The sequence below is a fragment of the Pseudopodoces humilis genome, chromosome 29 (genome assembly GCF_049639895.1).
Source record: "Pseudopodoces humilis isolate 2021_Gansu_Grassland_sample_001 chromosome 29, ASM4963989v1, whole genome shotgun sequence".
NCBI lineage: Eukaryota > Metazoa > Chordata > Aves > Passeriformes > Paridae > Pseudopodoces > Pseudopodoces humilis.
In genome coordinates, this window is record NC_142228.1 from 2,112,083 (window position 1) to 2,133,830 (window position 21,748).

The 21,748-nt window shown below is 68.6% G+C and overlaps 3 protein-coding genes across 9 annotated transcripts; 2 read left to right on the forward strand and 1 right to left on the reverse strand.

The window, feature by feature from the left end:
• The first annotated feature begins 68 nt into the window (after positions 1-68).
• Positions 69-11,536, forward strand: ERBB2 (erb-b2 receptor tyrosine kinase 2). Of its 4 annotated transcripts, XM_005531417.3 has the most exons (27): positions 1,236-1,396; positions 3,991-4,142; positions 4,226-4,412; positions 4,682-4,819; positions 4,895-4,963; positions 5,570-5,682; positions 5,778-5,919; positions 5,989-6,105; positions 6,566-6,692; positions 6,771-6,844; positions 6,927-7,017; positions 7,365-7,564; positions 7,653-7,785; positions 7,875-7,965; positions 8,047-8,207; positions 8,307-8,354; positions 8,433-8,571; positions 8,661-8,783; positions 8,860-8,958; positions 9,049-9,234; positions 9,310-9,465; positions 9,555-9,630; positions 9,709-9,855; positions 9,943-10,040; positions 10,113-10,283; positions 10,427-10,685; positions 10,782-11,536. In XM_005531417.3, exons 1-27 carry the CDS (start codon positions 1,318-1,320, stop codon positions 11,117-11,119), a joined length of 3,714 nt encoding a protein of 1,237 aa, XP_005531474.3. In that variant the 5' UTR covers positions 1,236-1,317; the 3' UTR covers positions 11,120-11,536. The 4 variants fall into 4 exon arrangements, with proteins under 4 accessions (XP_087924289.1, XP_005531474.3, XP_087924288.1 ...); XM_088068163.1 differs by lacking the exon at positions 1,236-1,396 and adding an exon at positions 69-189 and having other exon boundaries at positions 7,875-8,207; XM_088068162.1 differs by having other exon boundaries at positions 4,682-4,963.
• A 446-nt stretch (positions 11,537-11,982) lies between these two features.
• On the reverse strand, positions 11,983-14,066 carry MIEN1 (migration and invasion enhancer 1). Its single transcript, XM_005531515.3, has 4 exons — positions 13,932-14,066; positions 13,298-13,395; positions 12,925-13,001; positions 11,983-12,681 (listed from the first exon to the last, which is right to left on the reverse strand). The coding sequence occupies exons 1-4, from the start codon at positions 14,018-14,020 to the stop codon at positions 12,598-12,600; spliced, it is 348 nt and encodes a 115-aa protein (XP_005531572.2). The 5' UTR covers positions 14,021-14,066; the 3' UTR covers positions 11,983-12,597.
• Positions 14,067-15,234: 1,168 nt separating this feature from the next.
• GRB7 (growth factor receptor bound protein 7) lies at positions 15,235-21,561 on the forward strand. Of its 4 annotated transcripts, XM_005531516.3 has the most exons (15): positions 15,235-15,287; positions 17,318-17,456; positions 17,558-17,702; positions 18,124-18,280; positions 18,361-18,482; positions 18,560-18,637; positions 18,726-18,863; positions 18,944-19,054; positions 19,171-19,269; positions 19,678-19,758; positions 19,828-19,944; positions 20,023-20,083; positions 20,168-20,255; positions 20,592-20,685; positions 20,760-21,561. In XM_005531516.3, exons 2-15 carry the CDS (start codon positions 17,326-17,328, stop codon positions 20,904-20,906), a joined length of 1,569 nt encoding a protein of 522 aa, XP_005531573.2. In that variant the 5' UTR covers positions 15,235-15,287; positions 17,318-17,325; the 3' UTR covers positions 20,907-21,561. The 4 variants fall into 4 exon arrangements, with proteins under 4 accessions (XP_005531573.2, XP_087924292.1, XP_087924290.1 ...); XM_088068166.1 differs by lacking the exon at positions 15,235-15,287 and having other exon boundaries at positions 16,896-17,456; positions 20,026-20,083; XM_088068164.1 differs by lacking the exon at positions 15,235-15,287 and having other exon boundaries at positions 16,899-17,456.
• Positions 21,562-21,748: the final 187 nt, after the last annotated feature.

Consider the following 21,748-nt stretch of genomic DNA (forward strand, 5'->3'; position numbering starts at 1 on the left):
ATATATCCCCCCGTTACCCGCCGCAGAGGCTCATGGGATATATCCCCCCATGGGGCCCGCGGATCCCGGTGTCCTGCGGGGACCCTCCGGTGTCCTGTCCTGCGGGACCTGAGGGAACTGAGTGGTCCCGGCCGTGCGGGACCCCGGCAGTGGCCGTGGGATGAGGTTCCGGTGGCGGCCTGGCCTCAGGTGACAGCGATGTGCTGGATCCGCATTCCTGCCCCCGTGGCAGGCGGGACCCCGACACCGAGAGTCCCCGTCTTTGGGGGCTCCTCCCTCGTGGCAGCCTCGGTGACACACGTGGAAGCACAGCACGGGCCGGGGTGACACAAGGGTACACGGGGGGCAGGTCCCGGTTCCCCGTCCCGGCTGCTCCCGGCGCAGTGTCTGGCTCTGCCCGGCCGGGGGTTCGGGTGAGGTTCCCATCTGGGGGAGTCCCCACCTCTGGGGGACCCCACGTCCCAAATCCCTCTGTGTGCCCAGGGCAGCAGGTGAAGGTGGAACAGGTGGGGGACAGGTGCCAGCTCTTGGTCACCTCATCAAGGACCCGTTAGATGCTGCTGGACTGTCCCTGTCGCCCAGGACTGTCCCCAACCCCCTGCAGCATCCCTGGGTGCCAGGGCTGGCCCCCCATCCCCTGGGGCCGCCCCCCAGACCCACGAGTGGTATTTCTGTCCCCCCTCCCCACGTGGGTGGCAGTGACAACCCCAGGGAGGCAGGTGAGGGGACAGGGATGGAGGACGTGTCCTCCTCGCACCCCGAGTTCGCAGCAGGACCCCAGGACAGCTCCGGGGCTGGGGAGTCCCTGGTGCCCCCCACGGAACGGGAACGGGGGACTCCGGATGGGACACTAGTCCGCGGTGCTGTGGGGGGATGGACTCCGGGGCGAGGGGTTCCTGGTGCTCCGAGGGGGTGGAAAGTGGGATCAGAGCCGGGGGGTCCCCGGTGCTCCCGGGTAATGGCCGGGGGGGCCTGGGGCGGGGGGCACCCGCTGCTCCGGGGGATGGGAAGGGGGAACGGGGAGTCCCCGGTGCTCCCGGGGGATGGACGGCGGTGATTCCCGGTGCTACGGAGGACGGGACAGTCCGGGCGGGAGGTGCCCGGTGCTCGGAGGGTTGGGCGGGGGGGTCTGCCCTGGTCCGGGCCGGCGGGAGCGCGCGGGGGCGGCGGGAGCGCGCGGCGCGCCCTCGCCCGGGGCCGGGACCGGGATCGGGATCGCGAGGCGGAGCCCGGGAGCGGCGGGAGGCGGCGGCTCCAGCTCCGCAAACTTTCCCGGAGCGGCGGCGGGGCCATGGGCCGCGGCCCGCGCTGAGCACCATGATCGCGGCCGGGGGCTGCCTCGGAGCCGGGCTGCTGCTGCTGCTGGCCGCCCTCTGCCCCCGCTCCGCCGCTGAAGGTGGGTCCCACCGGGGAGCTCCGAGGGGCACGGGGGACACCGGGAATCGGGAGGAGCCCGGGCCGCGGGAGCGTCCCCCGCGCCGCGACTTCGAGCAAAGTTTTGCACGGGACCGACAGGGACCGGGGGGGCACCGAGAGGGAGAACCGGGAAAGGGAGGGGGGGACACGGGGGGCGTGACCGAGAGGGCACCGGGGGGACATGGGGGGTGGGACCGAGTGGAAAACCGGGAGGGGACCGTGGGGGGAACCGAGGGGGCAGCGGGAGGGGACCGAGGAGGCCCCCAGTTGCGAACGGGGGGGGCACCGGGGGTGGGACCGGGCAGCTCTGGGAGTGGGTCGGGAGGACACCGGGCCGCGAGGTCTGGTGTGCCCGGGGGCTGCACGGTTGGAAGTGACGGGATCGCCTCCCCCGGTCATTCCCCAGTCCCCCCGCTGCCCCCTCGGCGCCCCCGGTTCTCCATGCCGCGGGCAGCGCGTCCTCGGTGTCCCCTCGCCGCGAGTCCCCGCCAGGACTGGGGACCGAACTGGTGTGTACTGGGAGGCGCTGGAGCCAAGGGGAGGCCCTACCCGCTGCGCCTCGGCCCCCCCCCCGAGCGGAACGACCCCCGGTGCCGCTTTCCCGGGGGGAATTTAGGAATTTAGGCTCCGGTAAGCCCGGAGCGGGGACCCCCCCTGCTGCAGCCGGTCCCAGGGCTCCGGTACCGCCGGGAGAAGCGGGATCGGGGGCCCCCAATTTGTGGGGGTTCCCTTGCCGTGGACATCGGGAGGCTTCGGGGTGCGGGGCAGGCGCGGTGCCCCACGGAGCGGCTGGGTGGGCGGCTGGGTGCGCCCCCGTCGCTCCCATCCACATTCTCGACGTGCCGCACCCAGCCCAGCCCCGGGGGGAGCGGGGAGCCCGGCCCGACAGCCCCCGGGCCTCGGCCAGGCACCGCGGCGGGGCTGGCAGGAACGTGGCCAGCAGGGGATGGAGCTGGTGGCCCCAAAGTGGGCACCAGCAGCCCCAAAAGTTGGACCCAGCTGCCTCCCTGTTGCGGGGGCAGCTCCGGCACCGGGTGTTTGGAAAGTGAATGCCCGGTGGGACCGAGCCGGTGTGAGGTGCTGGGACAGGGACGGGGGGACACACCGGGTGCCTTCACTGCTGGCACCCCACAGCTCGCTCTGTTCGGAGGGTCAGTGTGAGGCGAGCTCCTGGTTGGGGACACGGCGGTGTCTCCCCGGGGCCGGATTCGTGTCCGGCAGCCCCGGCTCAGGGCAGCCCCGCGGGCACGTGGCCGACGGGCTTTGCCGGACACCCGCGGGCAGCCGAGGTGCTTCACGGTGGAGTGAGGCCGGCAGGATGGATCGGACCCTTCCCGGTGCCCAGCCACGGACCTGGGCGAGCAGACAAGGCCAAATCCTTGGGCACGGAGCCGGGATCCCACCAGGACCTGGCGCTGGCGCTCACTTGTCCCACCTGCCCTTTGGCCCGGGGAAGCCCCAGCTCCCCGTGCTTGTGCCACTGCAGGTGTGGGCAGAGACCTTGAGCTTTGGCCGCCTCACACAGCGGCACGTTTCCTTCCGGGGTTCCCCCTGTTGCACAGCCGGTCGGATGGGAAAGAGCTGAACCCCAAATTCGGGGGGGCTCCCTCCTTCCTGGCCGTATGTTTCCTGGCTCAGAGGCCTCGGAGCAGGCGGGGGAGGCGAGTGCCAGCCGGGTCCCCTGGACGCAGCTGCCCAGCACCGGGGGCTGTCACTCAGCCCCAGAGCAGCCGGGGACCGGCACACCGAACCCCCGGCTGGCCCCCGTGTGCCCCCCTGCCCCGTGCTGGGATGGCAGCGCCTCAGGGCTGGTGGCTCTGGGAGTGACGCTGTGGTGGCGGCAGGGTCACCGCCGGGCTCGGTGTCGGAGCGGGGCTGGGGTCCGGCGCGGGGGCCCTCCCGGGCTCGGTGTTGGGGTGCCGGGGGCCGCGGGCGCGCCGGGGCTGGGCCGTGCCCGCCAGCCCTGCGTCACCGCTGCTCCCCAAACACGCCCGACCTGAAAAGGCGGTTCCAGCCGGGAGCGGGCGGCCGGGGCCCTGTGCCACCCGCGCCCGTGACTCACTCGCCCGGGGCCGGGCACCCAGGGCGGGCTCCCGCGCCCCCCACCCCGCCCGGATGCCGCGGGGATGCTCGCCCGGCCAGCAGCCCCTCGCAATGGGGCCGGCCGGGCCCCGCAGCCGTCGCCGCTCAACAATCGGGTCTTGTCTCGTCGCGGCCGCCCCGGCGGCGTGGGCAGCGCATTCCTGCCCGCGGCCCCCGCTCCGGCCCCGCGGCTCTGGGGGTCCCATCCCAGCCCCCAGCAGTCCCCGGCCCCCGCCGCGGGCACGGGACGACAGCGGTCCCCGTTGTCCCTCGAGCGGGGCCCGGTGCCAGAGCCGGGAGCAGCTTTGCCGCGTGCCGGGGTGGGAGCCGGGGGAGCCACGATCCAGGAACCCCATCGGAAGCTGTTGGGAGCAGCCCCGGAGATAACGGGCGGCCGCCGCATCCGCGGCGTTTCCTGCGGGGGCCGCAGCTCCACGTCCCGCGGGGGAGAGGAGGGGTCGGGGACCCGCTGAGACCCCGCTGTCCCCACAGTCTGCACCGGCACCGACATGAAGCTGCTGCGTCCCTCCAGCCCCGAGAGCCACTACGAGACCCTGCGGCACCTCTACCAGGGCTGCCAGGTGGTCCAGGGCAACCTGGAACTCACCTACCTGCCCGCTGACGCCGACACCGCCTTCCTCAAGGTGCGCAGCGGGAAAATGCCCCGAGGAAGGGGGGGAAGGACGGGGGTCCGGCCAGCCCCTCACCCGTGTCCCCCCCATCCCAGGACATCAAGGAGGTGCAGGGGTACGTGCTGATCGCGGAAAACCAAGTGAGCGGGCTGGAGCTGCAGAGCCTGCGCATCATCCGCGGCACGCAGCTCTTCCAGGACCGCTACGCCCTGGCCGTGGTGGGCAACGCCGGCCCCGCCGGGGCACCGGGGCTGCGCCAGCTCGGCATGAGGCACCTCACAGGTGGGGGAACCCCCGGCTGGGGCTGGCACGGCGTGTTTGGGGATGGGGGTTGCTGCTCCTGCAGTTGGGAGCTGCCAGCTCTGGGCTGGGCTGGGTGGTTCCATGGGGTGGCAGGTCCCTGTCCAGGTCTGGGTGTCCCCGTGGTGGGTCCCCACCCAGGACGGGGTGCTACCATGGAGTGGCAGGTCCCTGCCAAGGACTGGGAGTCCCCACGGGGCTGCAGGACTCCCCTGTGCCCATGCTGAGCCCCCCTACCCGTCCCCCCACAGAGATCCTGAAGGGAGGGGTGCGCATCGAGAGGAACCCCGAGCTCTGCTTCCAGGAGACAATCCTCTGGAGTGACATCTTCCACCGGCACAACGAGTTCCGTGCCGAGATCCAGGTGGACACCACCCGCACCCGCAGCTGTGAGTGCCCCAGGGAGGGGTCTGGGGGTTCCAGCCCCCCCCCGGCACCCCCTGCTCACGTTTCCCCCTGCGCAGGTCCCGACTGCCGGGCGCTCTGTGCTGAGGGGCACTGCTGGGGCGAGGACAAACGGGACTGCCAGACACGTGAGTGAGGGGCCCACAGAGGCTCTGACCCACTCCAGGGACCCCCAAATCCCCTGGGAACCCCTTTCCTTCCCTCTGTATGCCCCTGCTCTGCTGATCCTCACCTGGCACTGAAAGCTCTGTCCCAGAGACTCCCTGGACCTTCTGCTTGCACTCACACATTGCTGCCCTACTGAGCCCTACTTGCCACCTAAATCCTGTTCCCAGAGACCCTCTGGACATTCAATTTTCCCATTTTCCCTATTTGCCACCTAAATCTTGCTCCTAGAAGCACCCTGACCTTACTGTTCAACCCCCAAATCCATGGTCCACTGAGCCCTACGTGGCACCCAAATCCTGGCCCCAGAGATCCCCTAAAATCCCTGCTCTGGCAGCATCCCCCTACACCCCAATTCCCTACCCTGAGGACCTCTGCTTACACCCCAAATCCTAGCCCTGGGAACGCCCCAGATTCCTGCCCCACTGCCCCCACTTGGCACCTGAATTCCCACCACCCAGATTTTTGCCCTGGGAACCCTCCAGCCCCTTATCCTGGGGACTCCCCCATTGCCTGGAGGGGATCCATGGGGGTCCTTGTCCCCAGCGTGTCCCTCCGTGCCCCCACAGTGACCAACAGCATCTGCCACGGCTGCCCACGCTGCAAGGGCACGAAGCCCACGGACTGCTGCCACGAGCAGTGCGCCGCCGGCTGCACCGGCCCCAAGCACTCCGACTGCCTGGTGCGCAAGGGACGGGGGCACCGCGGGTCCTGGGGGGCACCAGTGGGTCCTGGGGGGCACCAGGGGGTCTCACACGGCTGTGTCCCCCCCTCCAGGCGTGCCTGAACTTCAACCGGAGCGGGATCTGCGAGCTGCACTGCCCCCCGCTCGTCGTCTACAACTCGGACACTTTTGAGTCGATGCCCAACCCTGACGGGCGCTACACGTTTGGTGCCAGCTGTGTCAGCCAGTGTCCCTGTGAGTGACACCCTGGGGGGGTGCAGGGACAGCCAGTGTGGCCCTGACCACCCCCCCTGCCCCCTCCAGACAACTACCTCGCCACGGAGGTGGGGTCCTGCACCCTCGTGTGCCCCCAGAACAGCCAGGAGGTCACGGTCAACAATGTCCAGAAGTGTGAGAAGTGCAGCAAACCCTGTCCAGAGGGTGAGAAACTCCCCCAGGGTCTGGGGGGGCTCTGGGTGCCCTGGGAATGGGGGTGAGCAGCCCGCAGAGGCTGGGGAGGGGGGCTCTGGAGACTGCTGGATTGTGGATGAGCAGCTCCTCAATGAGCTGGGGGGCTTGTGGGGTTCCAAAGGTTGTGGGTGAGCAGCCCCCCAGTACCTGGACATGTCTGGGGACCCCAGGGGTGCAGGTGAGCAGTGCCCTGGGGGCTGGGAGTACTCTGGGAACCCCAAGGGTGTGGGTAAGCAGCCTTCCCAAGCCTTGAGGGGGCTCTGGGGACCCCAGGGATGTGGGCGGTCAGTCCCCAGTGCAGCTCTGGGGACTCCAAGGCTGTGTGGGGGTGCTGCTATGCACTGTGGGGTACCTCTATGGCAGGTGGGGCAGTGTTTTGGGGGGCTCAGGGGTCCTGGAGGAGCACCCCAGCCCTGCCGTGCCCCCACAGTGTGCTACGGGCTGGGAGTGGATTTTCTGAAGGGCGTCCGTGCCGTGAACGCCTCCAACATCCAGCACTTCTCCGGCTGCACCAAGATTTTTGGGAGCCTGGCCTTCCTGCCCGAGACCTTCGCTGGGTGAGTGCCTGATTCCCCCCACTGAGCCCCCCGGGACCCCCAGCAGGACCCCCCCAACCTCCCTCCCATCCCTGGCAGGGACCCCAGCACCAACACCCCACCCCTGGACCCCAAACTGCTGCGGATCTTCGAGAGCCTGGAGGAGCTGACAGGTGAGAGCTGGGGGAGCTGGGGGGGATCGAGGGCTCTGGGTCTGGGGGGGGACAGGGGGTGGTGACACTCAGCTCCCCCCAGGCTTCCTCCACATCGCGGCCTGGCCGCCCGACATGAAGGACCTGGGAGTCTTCCAAAACCTGCGGGTGATCCGGGGCCGGGTGCTGCACAAGTGAGCGGGGCCGGGGATGCGGGGGGACACGGGGGCACAGGGGGACGTGGAGGGGTGCAGGGGACACATGAGGGTACACGGGGATGTGTGGAGGGACACAGGGAGTCACAGAGGGGACACAGGGACACGGGGATGCAGAGGGGATGTTGGAGCACGGGGGGACATGGGGGGCTGCGAGGGGTGTGGGAACACACAGGGAACAATGGGGACATGGGGGGACACTGCGGGATGAGGGGGGACATGGGGGATGACAGGACATGAGGGGATATGGGTGGGACACGGGGGGATGCAGGGGGACATGGGGGGGACACGGGGACACGCGTGTCTCACCCCGGGTGTCTCTGCAGCGGCGCCTACTCGCTGACACTGCAGGACCTGGCGGTGCAGGCGCTGGGGCTGCGGGCCCTGCGCGAGATCAGCAGCGGGATGGTGCTCGTGCACCACAACCCCCAGCTCTGCTTCCTGCAGAAGGTGCCCTGGCACAGCATCTTCCGCAACCCCCGCCAGCGCCTCTTCCAGACCCACAACAAGCCCCCCGAGCAGTGCGGTAAGCAGGGCCTGGAGGGGTGGGGGGAGACGGTGACCCCCCCCATTGCTGACAAACCCCCCTGGTGCTGATGGTGCCCCCCTTGCAGAGAGCGAGGGGCTGGTTTGTTTCCACCTCTGTGCCCAGGGGCACTGCTGGGGCCCCGGCCCGACCCAGTGCGTGGCCTGTGAGCGGTTCCTGCGCGGCCAGGAGTGCGTGTCCTCCTGCAACCTCCTGGACGGGTGAGCGACCCTTGGGAGTGGCAAACAGAGTCCCCACACAACACTGCAAGGTGGGGCCAGGACCCCATCCCTGCCCCTTTGCCCTGCAGAGCCGTCCGGGAACACGCCAACGGGACGCGGTGCCTGCCGTGCCACCCCGAGTGCCAGCCCCAGAACGGCACCGAGACCTGCTTCGGATCGGTGAGGACAGGGACACACGCTGGCTGGGGTGGGGGGCGCCCCCAGACACCCAGGTCCCTCAAGCCACCCCGATTCCTGCAGGATCCAGACCAGTGCGTGGCCTGTGCCCACTACAAGGACGCCCAGCAGTGCGTGCGGCGCTGCCCCAGCGGCGTCAAGGCCGACGCCTCCTTCGTGCCCGTCTGGAAATACCCGGACGAATTCGGCGTGTGCCAGCTCTGCCCCACCAACTGCACCCACTCGTGAGTTGGGGGTCCCCAGCTGGCAAGGGGGTGGCCAGGGGGGGTGCTGGCAGCTGCAGGGGGCTGCTGACAGCAGGGGGCTACACCCTGTGTCCCCAGATGCACGATCCGGGATGAGGACGGATGTCCTGTGGACCAGAAGCCAAGGTAGGAGTGCGGCTGCGTTGTGCCAGCGCCACTCTGGGTGCTGGGGGTCCCCCACACTCATGGTCTCTTGCCACGCAGCCAGGTGACGTCCATCATCGCCGGTGTGGTGGGGGCTCTGCTGGTCATCGTCCTGCTCCTCATCACCGTCATCTGCGTCAAGCGCCGGCGGCAGCAGGAGCGCAAGCACACGATGCGGCGGCTGCTGCAGGAGACCGAGGTGGGGATCTCCCGGGGGGCAGGAGCGGACCCTCAGTGCCTGGGAGGGATCAGGAGCCCGGCCCCCCCTCACCCCTCCGTGCCCCACAGCTGGTGGAGCCGCTGACGCCCAGCGGGGCCCTCCCAAACCAAGCCCAGATGAGGATCCTCAAGGAGACGGAGCTCAAGAAAGTGAAAGTTTTGGGTTCCGGTGCTTTTGGCACTGTCTATAAGGTGAGGGGTGGGGACAGCACAGCGGGTCGTGACCCTCCCTGCTCTGCACCCCCTCACCTACTTGTCCCCACCTCAGGGCATCTGGATCCCCGATGGGGAGAGCGTGAAGATCCCGGTGGCCATCAAAGTCCTGCGGGAGAACACATCGCCCAAAGCCAACAAGGAGATCCTGGACGTGAGTGTGGCCACGGCACTGGGGAGGAATGGGGCTGGCAGTGGCCCCTGCCCACCCTGACCCTCCCCCTGACCTCGCTCCTGCCCACAGGAGGCCTATGTGATGGCAGGGGTGGGCAGCCCCTACGTGTCCCGACTGCTGGGCATCTGCCTGACCTCCACGGTGCAGCTGGTGACGCAGCTGATGCCCTACGGCTGCCTCCTGGACTACGTGCGGGAGAACAAGGACCACATCGGCTCCCAGGACCTGCTCAACTGGTGTGTGCAGATTGCCAAGGTAGGACAGGGGACCTGGGCAGCTCTGGGGGATCCTGGGGGAGACCAGGGACAGCTGGACATGTGCCACCTCCAGGGGATGAGTTACCTGGAGGAGGTGAGACTGGTGCACCGGGACTTGGCCGCTCGCAACGTCCTCGTCAAGAGCCCCAACCACGTCAAGATCACCGACTTTGGGCTGGCCCGGCTGCTCGACATCGATGAGACCGAGTACCACGCTGATGGTGGCAAGGTAGGGCTTGGGGACTCAGGAACTGTGCTGCTCCCCGTGGTGACAGCCACCTCCTGGTCCTGCTCACCTCTCCATCTGCCCTGCCCCAGGTCCCCATCAAGTGGATGGCGCTGGAGTCCATCCTCCGCCGGCGCTTCACGCACCAGAGCGACGTCTGGAGTTACGGTGCGTCAGGGTGTCCCCACCCCGGGGGGATTTGGGGAGTCCCAATGCACTGCTCACCCCCACACCCGTCCCCTCCAGGTGTCACCGTGTGGGAGCTGATGACGTTTGGGGCAAAGCCGTACGACGGGATCCCTGCCCGGGAGATCCCGGACCTGCTGGAGAAGGGCGAGCGGCTGCCGCAGCCGCCCATCTGCACCATCGACGTCTACATGATCATGGTGAAATGTACGGGGAGGGTACACGGGGACAGGGAGGGGACAGGGCGTGCTGTCACCCTGCTCCCGGCTCTGATGGTGCCCACCTCTGCTCCAGGCTGGATGATTGACTCCGAGTGCCGGCCCAAGTTCCGGGAGCTGGTCACCGAGTTCTCCCGCATGGCCCGCGACCCCCAGCGCTTCGTGGTCATCCAGGTATGCAGGTCCCCGAGGGTCCCGCCCCTCGCCGGTGCCCTGGGGCGAGCACTGACCGCTGTGACCTCCCAGAATGACCTGGTGGGGCTGCCCGGCTCCATGGACAGCACCTTCTACCGCGCTCTGCTGGATGAGGAGGACATGGATGACCTGGTGGATGCCGAGGAGTACCTGGTGCCTCACCACGGCTTCTTCAGCACCGACACCTCCACCACCTACCGCAGCCGCATCTCCTCCATGCAGGTACGTGAGGAGGGCTGGGAGGGAGCTCCCAGTTCTGGACAGGCGTGGGGGTGACCCTGTGCCACGTCTGTGAGGGGCAGAGGGCTGGGGCGGTTCTCAGGGTGGGCTCAAGTGCCCCACTCCGTGTCCTCTCCCACACCCAGAGCACAGCGGAGTCTCCGGCCAAGGTGGAAGAGGGCGAGGGCTTGGCCTCCTTCCCGTTCCCTGCCCAGGACCTGGCAGAGGAGCCGGAGGACCCCGTCCCAGAGGTGTCGGATGGGGACAAGGTGGCCCTGCAGAGCCCCCCGGGGCGGGAGCCTGGGACCCTGCCCCGGTATAGCGAGGATCCCACCGAGCTGGTGGCCAAGGATGGAGAGGACCCCGAGGGTTTCACCGTCCTGGCCCCCCACAGCACCATGCCAGGTAGGGGGGGCATGGCCGGACCCTTGGGGAGGTGGTGGGGGTGTGTGCCTGTCCCATGACCCCTGGGGGGTCCCTAACATGTCACTCACCCTGCAGAGTACGTGAACCAGGCTGGGGAACGTCCGCCCCGCAGCCCCTGCAGCCCCCCATCCCCGCCGGACAAGCCCAGGGGGCACCAGGGGAAGAATGGGCTCATCAAAGACCCCAAGAACTCCTTCCCAGGGCCCTTCGGCCACGCCGTGGAGAACCCCGAGTACCTGGCACCCCACGGGCCCCCCACCCCTGGCCCCTTCAGCCAGGCCTTCGACAACCCCTACTACTGGAACCAGGACCCCGCCAAGGCCGGGGGCCCCGAGGGTGGTCCCAGCACGACGCCCACGGCCGAGAACCCCGAGTACCTCGGCCTGGCCAGCCCCGACGCCACGGCCGTATAGGAGAGACCCCCCCCCCAACTTCACCGAGGCAGCTCAGGGAAGGACAAGCCATGGCCACGGGGCTGGGGGTCCATCCCCTCTGCCCGGGGGTGGCACCGGCCACGGAGGGCTGGGAGAGCCCGGGACGCTGTGGGACAGCGCGGCAGCTGAGTGGGGACAGAGGGGTCACCCTCGGTGGTGGCACTGGGGGCCCGCAAGCCGGGCGGTGCCTGGAGCAGCCCAGGGAGCTCGGACCCAGCACAGCCCGGAGGAGGACAGACCCTCTGCCGTGCCCCCCACCCCAGGGCTGTCCCAGTACCTGGGACACGTGGACTTGCACTGAGGGCAGCTGGACTGAGAGCAGTCTCGGCTGCTCCGGGATTCTTTGGAAGCACCGGGATGTATATTTGATAATTGTACATTGCTTGTTTTTTCTACTCTCGTGGTCTGTTTGGTTCCCTCTTTTCCGTCACATCCAGCTGTCTCCCAAGGACCAGCATGTCGTATCCCTTCCCTTTTTCCTTATTTCTTCCTTCTCTTGTTCCCTTTTCCCTTTTTTTTTCCCCCCTTGATTCCTTTCACTTTTCCCCTCCCTTTCGCCTTATCCCTTTTTTCCACTTTTTCCTTTCCCCTTTTCCCTCTCTTTTTTCCCCCTTTTTCCTTCCCTTTTCCCTCCTTGCATTCCTTTTTCTGTTCCATTTTCCCTTTTTCCCATTTCTTTCTTCTTCCCCCTTCCTTTTCTCCTTTTCCTTCTCCCACTCCTCCCTCTTTTCCCCCCTCCCTTCCCCTCCCCTCTGTCACCCTCCACCACTTGCCTGAAGGATAAAATTCCTGATTCCCGGCAGGATCCACCCCCCCCCATTCCCGAGGGATACCAGAGGAGCAACATTCTCCATCCTTTATTCCGCCCAGGCCGTTGGGTTTATACACAGTATAGAATAAATAGGGGGGCCCCCCCGCCCCGAGGCCAAGGGCAGGGTCATTCCAGGCAGGAAGCAGGAGCTGGGAGCCTGGGAATGGGGAGGGGGGAATGTGAACACACCTGTGGCCGTGGGGCTGGGCTGGGGTTCCCATGGCCGGCCCCTGCCCCGGATTAAACAGTGACAGAGGGACTTTAATCATTAACAAATCCCAGGGAAGTTACAGCCAGTGGGTTCCCCGTGGAATGAACCTGCTGGGAGCTGCTCCTGCCTGGCTCCCCGTTCATGGGAGACCCCCAGATTCCCAGGGGGTGGGGGAGGGGAGAGGCCAGCACAGAGAGATGAGGGTGCCACGGGGACCCCCTTGTGCCCCCCAGCGAGGTGCAGCTGATGAGGGGGGAAGGCAAAGGCAGGAGGGAGAGCCCCCCCAGGCCACGGCTACACCCCACAGCAGGTCAGCAGGGGACAGAGTGACCCCCAGTGCCAGGATGGGGGTCCCCAGGAGGCTCCCGAGCTGCCCCCCAGTCGTGCAGGAATTGAAGGACGGCGGCGCGGGGGGACCCCGCCGGCCCCGGGGGGTTACAGGATGACGCAGGGGGGGCGGCTGTTGGTGATTTTCTCCAGGGGCTCCCCATTTCGGGCTCTGCGGATGGCCTCGATCAGCTGGGGAGACACAGCAGGGCAGGGCTCACAGCCAGGGCTTGGGAGCACCCCGAGGTGACAGGAGGGACAAACCCCAGCCACACTCTCCCAGCAGGACCTGCAGCGGGTCCTGGCAGGGCAGCAGGAAGGGGAACAACAAAACAGGGACCCCGTGGGCAGAGCCCATCCCAGGGGGGGCTCTCTGCAAACCAAACGCCCCCAGCCCAGCCTGGCTGACCCCGGGACCCCCGGGTGGGTACTCACGTCCTTCTCGTAGGGAAAGCCCCCGTTCTCCAGCTTGGAGAAGACGAGCTGCCCGTTGATCTCGATCTCGAAGGCACCTGAGGGCACACACGAGGCCCAGCCCTGAGCTGTGTCCCCCCTAAACCCCTGGTGGCATCCCCAGCCCCCCACGGCAGCAGCGGGCTGGCCGAGCACTCAGGGCACCCCCAGGGGCTCCTGCAGACCCCCAGCTCTGCCCCCAGACCGACCCTGCTGAGGGGCAGCAACCAGGGCACGGCCCCCTCGCACTTCCAACCAGCTTCGTCCCACCCCAGCCCCTCCCCAGAGCTCAGCATGGCGCTGGGGGTGGCCTGGGGTGTCCCCCCTCGAGGCCGGGGCTGCTGTGGGGTCTCACCGGTGCCCCCCAGCCGTGACTCGATCTCGATGTCGGGGTACTCGTCCCGCACGGCGCTCGCCAGCTCCTGGTACGTGGCCTCGAAGCCGCAGGGCTCGCTGGGGAGGGGGGAACCGGCTGAGGAGGGGTCGAGACACGGGGACCCCCCCCAAAACCCTTCCCCCCCCTCAGCCCGTACCCCCACAACAGCTCTGCTGCCTCCTGCACCCCCAATTCCCAACGCCCCACTCCCCAAAACCCCCTGAATGCCCCTTCCACATCCCCCATACCCTGAGCCCCCACAACCGGCCCCTCATTACCTCCTCAGCCCCCCAAATCCTCTACAACCCCTCCCTCAGCCCCCGAATTCCTCTGTAACCCCCCTCAGGCCCCCCTTGAGACCCTCAACCTCCCTACAGCCCCCTCCTCAGCCCCAAAAACCCCTCTAGATCCTCCTCAGCCGCCCCTTTCTCCCCCCTCAGTCCCCTCCACGCCCGAACCCGCCGCTCGCCTCACCCCAGTTCCCCCAGTTTCTGCTCCCGCCGCCCCAGTATCGCTGAGGGCCGCTCCCCCGCCCCGGCTCGCTGCCACCCCCGAATGCCCCAGGATCCCCTCGCTTCATCCGCCCCCGGACCCCCGCGGCCGCGGCGCTCACCAGTACTCCACCACGATGCGGACCCGCCGCTCGGCCCCCCTCTCGGCCCCGTTCCCGTCCCCGGTCGCGCCCCCCGCCCCGCTGCTCATGGCCCCCGCTCCCGCCGCGCCGCCGCTTCCGGGTGCGGTCACGTGACGCGGCACTTCCGGCCGCTCTGCACCGCCGCGCTGCTCGTCTCGTCTGCTCCGAGACCTCCGGGAGAGCCGCCGTGACCCCGGTGACTCCCGGGGGACCAAACCTGACCCTCAGTGACCCTCGTGAGACACACAGTGACCCAAAGTGACTCCCAGGACACCTCTAGTGACATAAAGTGACCCCCGGGGAGCCCAGACTCACCCGTGTGTCACCTGCAGTGACCCCCAGGACCCGCAGGGGTCCCGCACAGTGACCTCAGTGACCCCCGTGTCACCCTCACCCACCGCCGTGGGACCCAAGGTGACCCCCGGGGGACCCACACGGAACCCGTCGGGCCTGAAATGACCCTCACAGGAACTCTCTAGTCCCACAGGAACCCCCTCTGCTCCATGGGACCCCCACCTAAAACCCCCGTGGGGGTTGTACAGGGCCTTGTAGCCCCCCCACAGACCAAGGGGACCCCATGGAACCCTCAGCTTCCTCCACAGACCCCTGAACCCCTCCATGGGGGCACCTCTGGGACTCTGTGACCCCGTGGCACCCCAGACCCCGCGTGGGGACACCCACAAGGGACCCCCACAGGACACACACAGAGCTCCTAAGGGACCTCACGTCCCACTGAGTCCCCCCAGTTATCCCAAATACTCCCCCCAGTCCTCCTGGAATGGCCCCTGAGCAGCATGAGACCCCCATGACCCCCCCACCACCCTGTGGTCCCACCTGGCAGGGGTCCCTTAGGGGACAATGGGGACATCCCCCTCCTGCCGTGGGACCCTTCCAGCCCCCCACTCTGGGGGTCCCAGGGGAGCCCCAAACCCCACACCCTGGGGCTGGGGACTCCCAAGGGGTGGGCTGGGGGGCTCTGGGCTCTGCACCCCCAGGACATCCCAGGGGACCGAGGCCCCGTGTCCCCCCACGGCTCCAGGGGTCACCCCAGTGCATTGTGGGAAACTCCCCATCACCACCTCGGGGGGTCGTGGGGGGTGGGTTTGGGGGGGTCCAGCCCCCCGAGACTGGGCCGGGGCCAGGCTGGACACCCCACCCAGGGGCCGGGGGGGCCGCGGGGCTCCCCTGGGTGTTGGTGGGGGGCCGGTGCCCGGCAGCAGGCCCGGGGCGCGGTGATGTCAGGCGGGGGCGGGAGCTGGCGCAGGTAGATAAAGCCGGGGAGAACAGGAATCCCTGGTCCGGCGGGAGGCTGCCGGGACGCGGCGGACGCTGCAGGTAGGAGCGGGGCCGGGCTGGGGACTCCCGGGGACTCCTGGGGACTCCTGGGGGGATCCTGGGGCTGGAGGGTCGCTGCTCATCCCGGGGTGTTGGCCCCATCCTGCCGGGAACAACCCTGGACCTCTCACTGCGCCTGCACCCCTTCCCTCCCTCCTTCCCGCCTTCCTCCCGGCTCTTCCTCCTCCTCGGCCGTCCCGCCGTGGCTCCTCTGCTGCCTCTGCACCCCTGGGGAGCCCTGTCCCCCCCAGCCCCGGCACACACCGGGACCCCCGCCCACAGCTGGGATCCTGTTCCTTAATCCTGCTGGTCCCCAGCACCCTGTCCCTTACCTGGTGACCCCGTGATTCCATTCCTTAACCCTGGTGTCCCTGGGACATCCCATCCCCTAATCCTGGTGGCTCTGGGATCCTGTCCCTCAGCCCTGTTGCCCTGGGACCCCATCCCCTCGATCCGGTGCCTCTGCCCCGCTCCACAGCCCTGGTGGCCCTGGGGCCCATCCTGGTGGTCCTGACCCCCTCCAGTCCCCCGCCCCATAACCCTGATGGCCCCTGTCCCTTTGCCCAAAGCCCTGTGTCCCTGTTTGTCCCACGGCCCCGGGACACCCTGTGTGTCCCCACCCTGCTGGAGCCCTGCCAGGGCCACCAGGACAGGGCTGGCACCGGGGTGACCCGAGGCCGTGGGGCTGGGCTGGGGCTTGGTGCCAGGGCAGCGTCACATCCCCCCGTGTCCCCTGCTGTGTCCCACCAGCAGCATCACCCTGCCTGACCCCGACTGTCCCTGTGTCCCCAGATCACCCCGGGGTCTGGCCAGGGAGGGGGACCCAGCCCGGCCCAGCCAGGACAGGGAGCGGGGATGGAGCAGAGGGTCCTGTGGGACGCTGGGATGGGGACAGGGACACGGCAGGGACAGGAATGGCATGAGGGTGACATCAGTCCTGCCCAGCCATGGACTTGGACCCCGAGAGGTGGCAGGAGGTGGGGACAGTGACGGGCAGCGGGCGAATGATTAACGCGGCTGTACCGGCGTCCCGCGACCGCCGGTTCCAGCGCCCGCGGCCACCGAGCGCCACCGTGGGTGCCACGTGTGTGTTACGTGTGCCACGTGCTGCCGGGGCCGGGGCGCATCCCCGGTCCTGCTGCGGGTCGGCCTGGAGCCGGTGTCGGAGCGTGGCCGGTGTCGGAGCGTGGCCGGTGTCGGAGCGTGGCCGGTGTCCGAACGTGTCCGGTGTCCCAGCACGGTGGCACGGCCGGTGTCCCAGCACGGCCGGTGTCCGAACGTGTCCGGTGTCCCAGCACGGCCGGTGTCCGAACGTGGCCGGTGTCCCAGCACGGTGGTACGGCCGGTGTCCCAGCACGGTGGTACGGCCGGTGTCCCAGCACGGTGGCACCGCGTGGGCGCTGGCACCGGCGCGGGTGGGGACACGGGGGGGCTGTGCCGGCGCCGGGGCTGGCGGCGGTTCCCACGGCGGCTCCCTCGCCCCCGGCTCCCGGCGCGGCCGCCCGGGCCCGGATGCCAGGGCGGTGAGGTGGAGCTGGGAGCGGCCGCCAGAACTGGTTTGGCCGGACCCGAGGAGGTGTTTGGGCTGAGCCGCCGCCGCCACGCTCGGCTTCCTGCTCCCCACGGCGCCGGCACGGCTCGGCCTGGCAAAGCTCGGCCTGGCAAAGCTCAGCCCAGCACGGCTCAGCCAGCGTCTCCCAGTGCCCTCAGTGCTGATGTGGGGTCACTGGTGAGGGTCCCATGTGCGATGTGGGGGGTTCTTGGGGGTCTCTTGGCTGTGCTCGCCATCAATGTGATGCTCCAGCCCCCAGCACCCGGACTGGGGGGGACTGGGACACCCCTGGTGGCCACCTGAGGCTCAGCCAGACCCCCAGGGCTGGGGTCCTGCTTGTCTGGGCACCAGGAAAATACCCCTGGGTGGGTGCCAGGGGTGGGAGCCCACATGGAGCCCGGCGTGGTGACCCCTAAATGTGGCCATGGCCCCCCTAAAGGCATGAGGACCAGGTGCCAGACCCCCTCTCTCCCCACAGATAATGCCATGGAGGGGGGGGCTCAGCAGAGCAGCCTCTGGGAGCCCCCCGAGCAGGATGGGGGTCCTGGTGAGCGGGATGGGGGCGAGGGGCTGCCCGAGGTCAAGCGCTCCCAGCCCCTCTTCATCCATGGCAGCAGGTGGGTGTGAGGCCTGGGGGGGCCGGGGAGGTTATGGGGGGGTCCAGGGGGTGCTCAGGGGTGTCACAGGGGGCACCGAGCTCACCCCCCTGTGCCTGCAGCTGGCAGCCACCACAGGAGGAGCCACGGGCGTCGTCACTGCCCAGCATCCCCAACCCCTTCCCCGAGCTCTGCAGCCCCTCCAACTCACCCATCCTGAGCAGCCCGGCCCTGGGACAGGGACCCCCCCGCGAGGGCACCTCCCACGTGAGTCTGGGGGCTGGGAAGGGGGGCTGAGGTCTGGGACAGGGACACCCGTGGGGTGCTGGGGAGGGGATTCTTGGTCTGGGGGCAGGGACCTCCCCGGCGAGGGCACCTCCCATGTGGAGTCAGGGGGCTGGGGAGAGGGGAGGGTCTCAGCTCTGGGGCAGAAACCTCCCCCCATGTGAGTTGAGGGTCTGGGAAAGGGTCTCAGCCTTTGGACAGGGACCACTCTACAGAGGTCCCACCTTCCTGGGCCGGGGGGCCAAGGGGCTGGGGAGGGGGGACAGGACATCCCTGGGACAGGCAGCACCTCCCACATGAGTTGGAGAGCAGGAGGTGGGGGGGGGGGGGTGGTCTCACCTGCAGGTTCTGCAGGGTCCCCTCGTGCTGGGGGAGCCCTGACAGCCCCTGTCCCACCTGCCAGGTGGTGAAGGTGTTCGGCGAGGACGGCGCGTGCCGCTCGCTGGAGGCGTCGGCGGGGACCACGGCGCGGCAGCTCTGCGAGACCCTGGTGCGCAGGACGCGGGCTCTGCACGACCACAGCTGGGCCCTGGTGGAGCTGCACCAGCACCTGGCCCTGGGTGAGCGGCCGTGGGGGCACGGCAGGGGCACGGCCCGCGGGACCCCCCGGCCCTGCTGAACCCCCCCTGTCCCCCCCCAGAGCGCTGCCTGGAGGACCACGAGTCGGTGGTGGAGGTGCAGAGCTCCTGGGCCCCGGGTGCCGACAGCCGCTTCGTGTTCCGCAAGAACTTCGCCAAGTACGAGCTCTTCAAGAGCAACGCGGTAGGTGGGCGCCCTCTGTAACCCCCCCCGGGGACCCTGAGCGCCCCGAGGGTCCCTGCTGACCCCCTGTCCCCCAGCAGTCGCTGTTCCCCGAGGTGATGGTGTCCAGCTGCCTGGAGGCCAACAAGAGCATGGCACACTCCGAGCTCATCCAGGTACGGGGCACCATGCCTGGCCGTGCCCTGGGGACCCTGCCGTGCCCTGGGGACCCTGCCGTGCCCCTCAGCCCTCGTGTCCCCCCAGAATTTCCTCAACTCTGGGAGCTGCCCTGAGGTCCAGGGCTTCCTGCAGCTGCGGGAGGCTGGGCGCAAGGTCTGGAAGCGTTTCCACTTCTCCCTGCGCCGCTCGGGGCTCTACTACTCCACTAAGGGCACCTCCAAGGTGAGGGCAGGGGGTCCCGAGGGGAGGGGGCATGGCCAGGGGGTGCAGCTGGGCCAGCCCTGACACCCCCCACCCCCCAGGACCCCCGGCACCTCCAGTACTTCGCCGACCTCACCGAGTCCAACATCTACTACGTGACGCAGGGCAAGAAGCTCTACGGGACCCCCACCGAATTCGGCTTCTGCATCAAGGTGGGGATGTCCCTGCCTGTGGCAGGGTCATTCCCTGCGCCTCCCCCTGCCAAGGGCTCTCTGTCCCCTCAGAGCCAGCCGGGGCTGCCCCGTGACGGCTCCGGCCTCTCCCGCAGCCCCACAAGGTGCGGAGCGGCGTGAAGGGCCTGAAGCTGCTCTGCAGCGAGGATGAGCAGAGCCGCAGCTGCTGGATGGCCGCGTTCCGGCTCTTCAAGGTGAGCCCCGGGCGGGATCTGCCGGCCCCGTGCTGGGGGAGCGCCGGGACGGTGGCAGAGGGATGCTGGGGGGACACCGGAGGGATAACGGGGGGATTCTGGAGGAATACTGGGGTGATGCTGGGTGGTAGCTGGAGGGATGATGGGAGGAAGCTTGGGGGATACTGGGGGGATGCTGGGGGGATGCTGGGGAGATACAAGGCAGGGAATGTGGAGGGGTTCTAGAGGGATGCTGGAGGGGTGACCCCATCCCAGTGAAAATATTTGGGGTGGGTGTCCCTGTGCCCATGTGGAGCGGATGCAGAGGTCCCCAGCCCTGCTCTGGGTGGCTGTGGAGGTCCCTGGGTGGCCCGGGGTGCTCCCCCACCCCACAGCAGGGCCCCCCAGCTGACAGGGCTGTTCTCCCAGTACGGGATGCAGCTCTACCGCAACTACCAGCAAGCTCAGGCACGACTGAGCCAGCCCCCCTGGATCGGCCCCACGCCCCTGGTGAGTGTCCCCTGCCCCCGCAGCCCCTGGCCCGTGGGGACCCTCCGGTGACCCCCCTGTCCCCCACAGCGAAGCGTCTCGGACAATGCGCTGGTGGCCATGGACTTCTCAGGGTGCACGGGCCGGGTGATCGAGAACCCCAATGAGGTGCTGACCGCAGCCCTGGAGGAGGCACAGGCCTGGAGGGTGAGTTGGGGTGCTGGGGAGTGAGGGGGTGTCCCCCTGAGCCCACCCTAACGTCCCCTCCTTTCTTTGTGTGCCCAGAAGAAGACGACGCACCGGTACAGCCTGCCCGCGGCCTGCCACAGCTCCCCGCTCAGTGCCGGTGAGATGGGGGGGGTCAGTGCCCAGCGGGGGTCCCTGCCCCGGGCAGGGGGTCCCCCCAAGCCTGACACCCCTCTCCCCACAGCCATCCACCGCACCCAGCCCTGGTTCCACGGGCGCATCTCCCGGGAGGACACCCAGCAGCTCATCGGCCGTCAGGGCTTGGTGGACGGGTACGGCACCCCCTGGGGTGGGGAGTTTGGGGTCCCTGGGGCTCCTGGGGGGGACATGGAACTCCAGGGAGGTTCAGGAGCCCAAGGGTGACAGGGTCTTGCAGCTCCTGGGGGGGGATACAGGATATGTGTGGGGGTGAGTGATCCCAGGGGGTTGTGACTCCCGGGATTTTGCAGGGTTTGGGGGACGCACAGGCTCCTGGGGGGACACAGACTGCCAGGGGGCACCAGGCTACTCCCAGCTCTTCACAGGGGGGTTTGTGGCACCCTGTGGGTGACACTGGGAGGACAGAGGGGACCTGGGGCCAGCAGTGACACCCCTGGGGCGTCCCACAGGGTCTTCCTGGTGCGGGAGAGCCAGCGGAACCCCAAGGGCTTCGTGCTGTCCCTGTGCCACCTGCAGCGCATCAAACACTACCTCATCCTGCCGGTGAGTGCCGGCGTGGGGCTGGGGGAGCCAGGGGGGGCCAGGGAGAGGGGTCCTGACCTGCAGCTCCCCGGCAGAGCGAGGAGGAGGGTCGGCTCTACTTCACCATGGACGACGGGCAGACGCGCTTCGCTGACCTCATCCAGCTCGTGGAGTTCCACCAGATCAACCGCGGCATCCTGCCCTGCAAGCTGCGGCACTACTGCACCTGCGTGGCCCTCTGAGGGCACCATGGCAGGGTTTGGCACAGCCTGGCACCACCGGCATGGCAGGGTTTGGCTCAGTCTGGCACTGCCGGCGTGGCTCAGAGCAGTCTGGCACTGCTGGCGCTCTTTGGCTCAGTCTCACCACCGGCACGGAATGGCTCGGCACAGCCTGGCACCACTGGGATGGTTTGGTGCAGCCTGGCCCTGCTGATAGGGCACGGCTTGGCACAGCCCAGCACCACCAGCGCAGTTTGGCACAGCTGGGCACCACCGACGTGGCACAACCCAGCACAGCTTGACACAGCCTGGCACCAGTGGGATGGTTTGGCACAGCCCAGCACCACCAGCGTGGCAGTTTGGCACAGTCTGGCATAGTTGAGTGGTTTGGCACAGCCTGGCACTGCCAGTATGGCACAGCTTGGCACAGCCCACCGCCAGGACCCCCACACTCAAGCACTTTCTCCCCTCTGCCCTGCAGCACCAGCCCCGAGTGTCCCTGCGGGGGCCTGGCACTCCCTGCCCCCACACCAGGGGGGTTTTGGGGTCCCCAGGAGCGGGATCCCAGGGTGTGGGGGTGAGGGGGGCACCCATCACCGTGTCCCCCACGTCTCCACGAGGCCAGTTGAACTGGGACGTGTTTTATACCAGTGATAATAAAGGTTATTTTTGCAGAGCTCCTGCCTTGTTCCTTCCCATGCCCAGAGCCCCCCAGTGCTGGTGGCAGCACTGCTGGCAGTGTCCCCATGTCCCGCAGTGTCCCCACGCCTGGCAGTGTCCCGCTGTGTCCCCACAGTGCCCGGGTCCCACACAAAGGCCCCTCTGTGCTCCCCGGGCACCACGTGCGGCTCAGCCACGCGGCC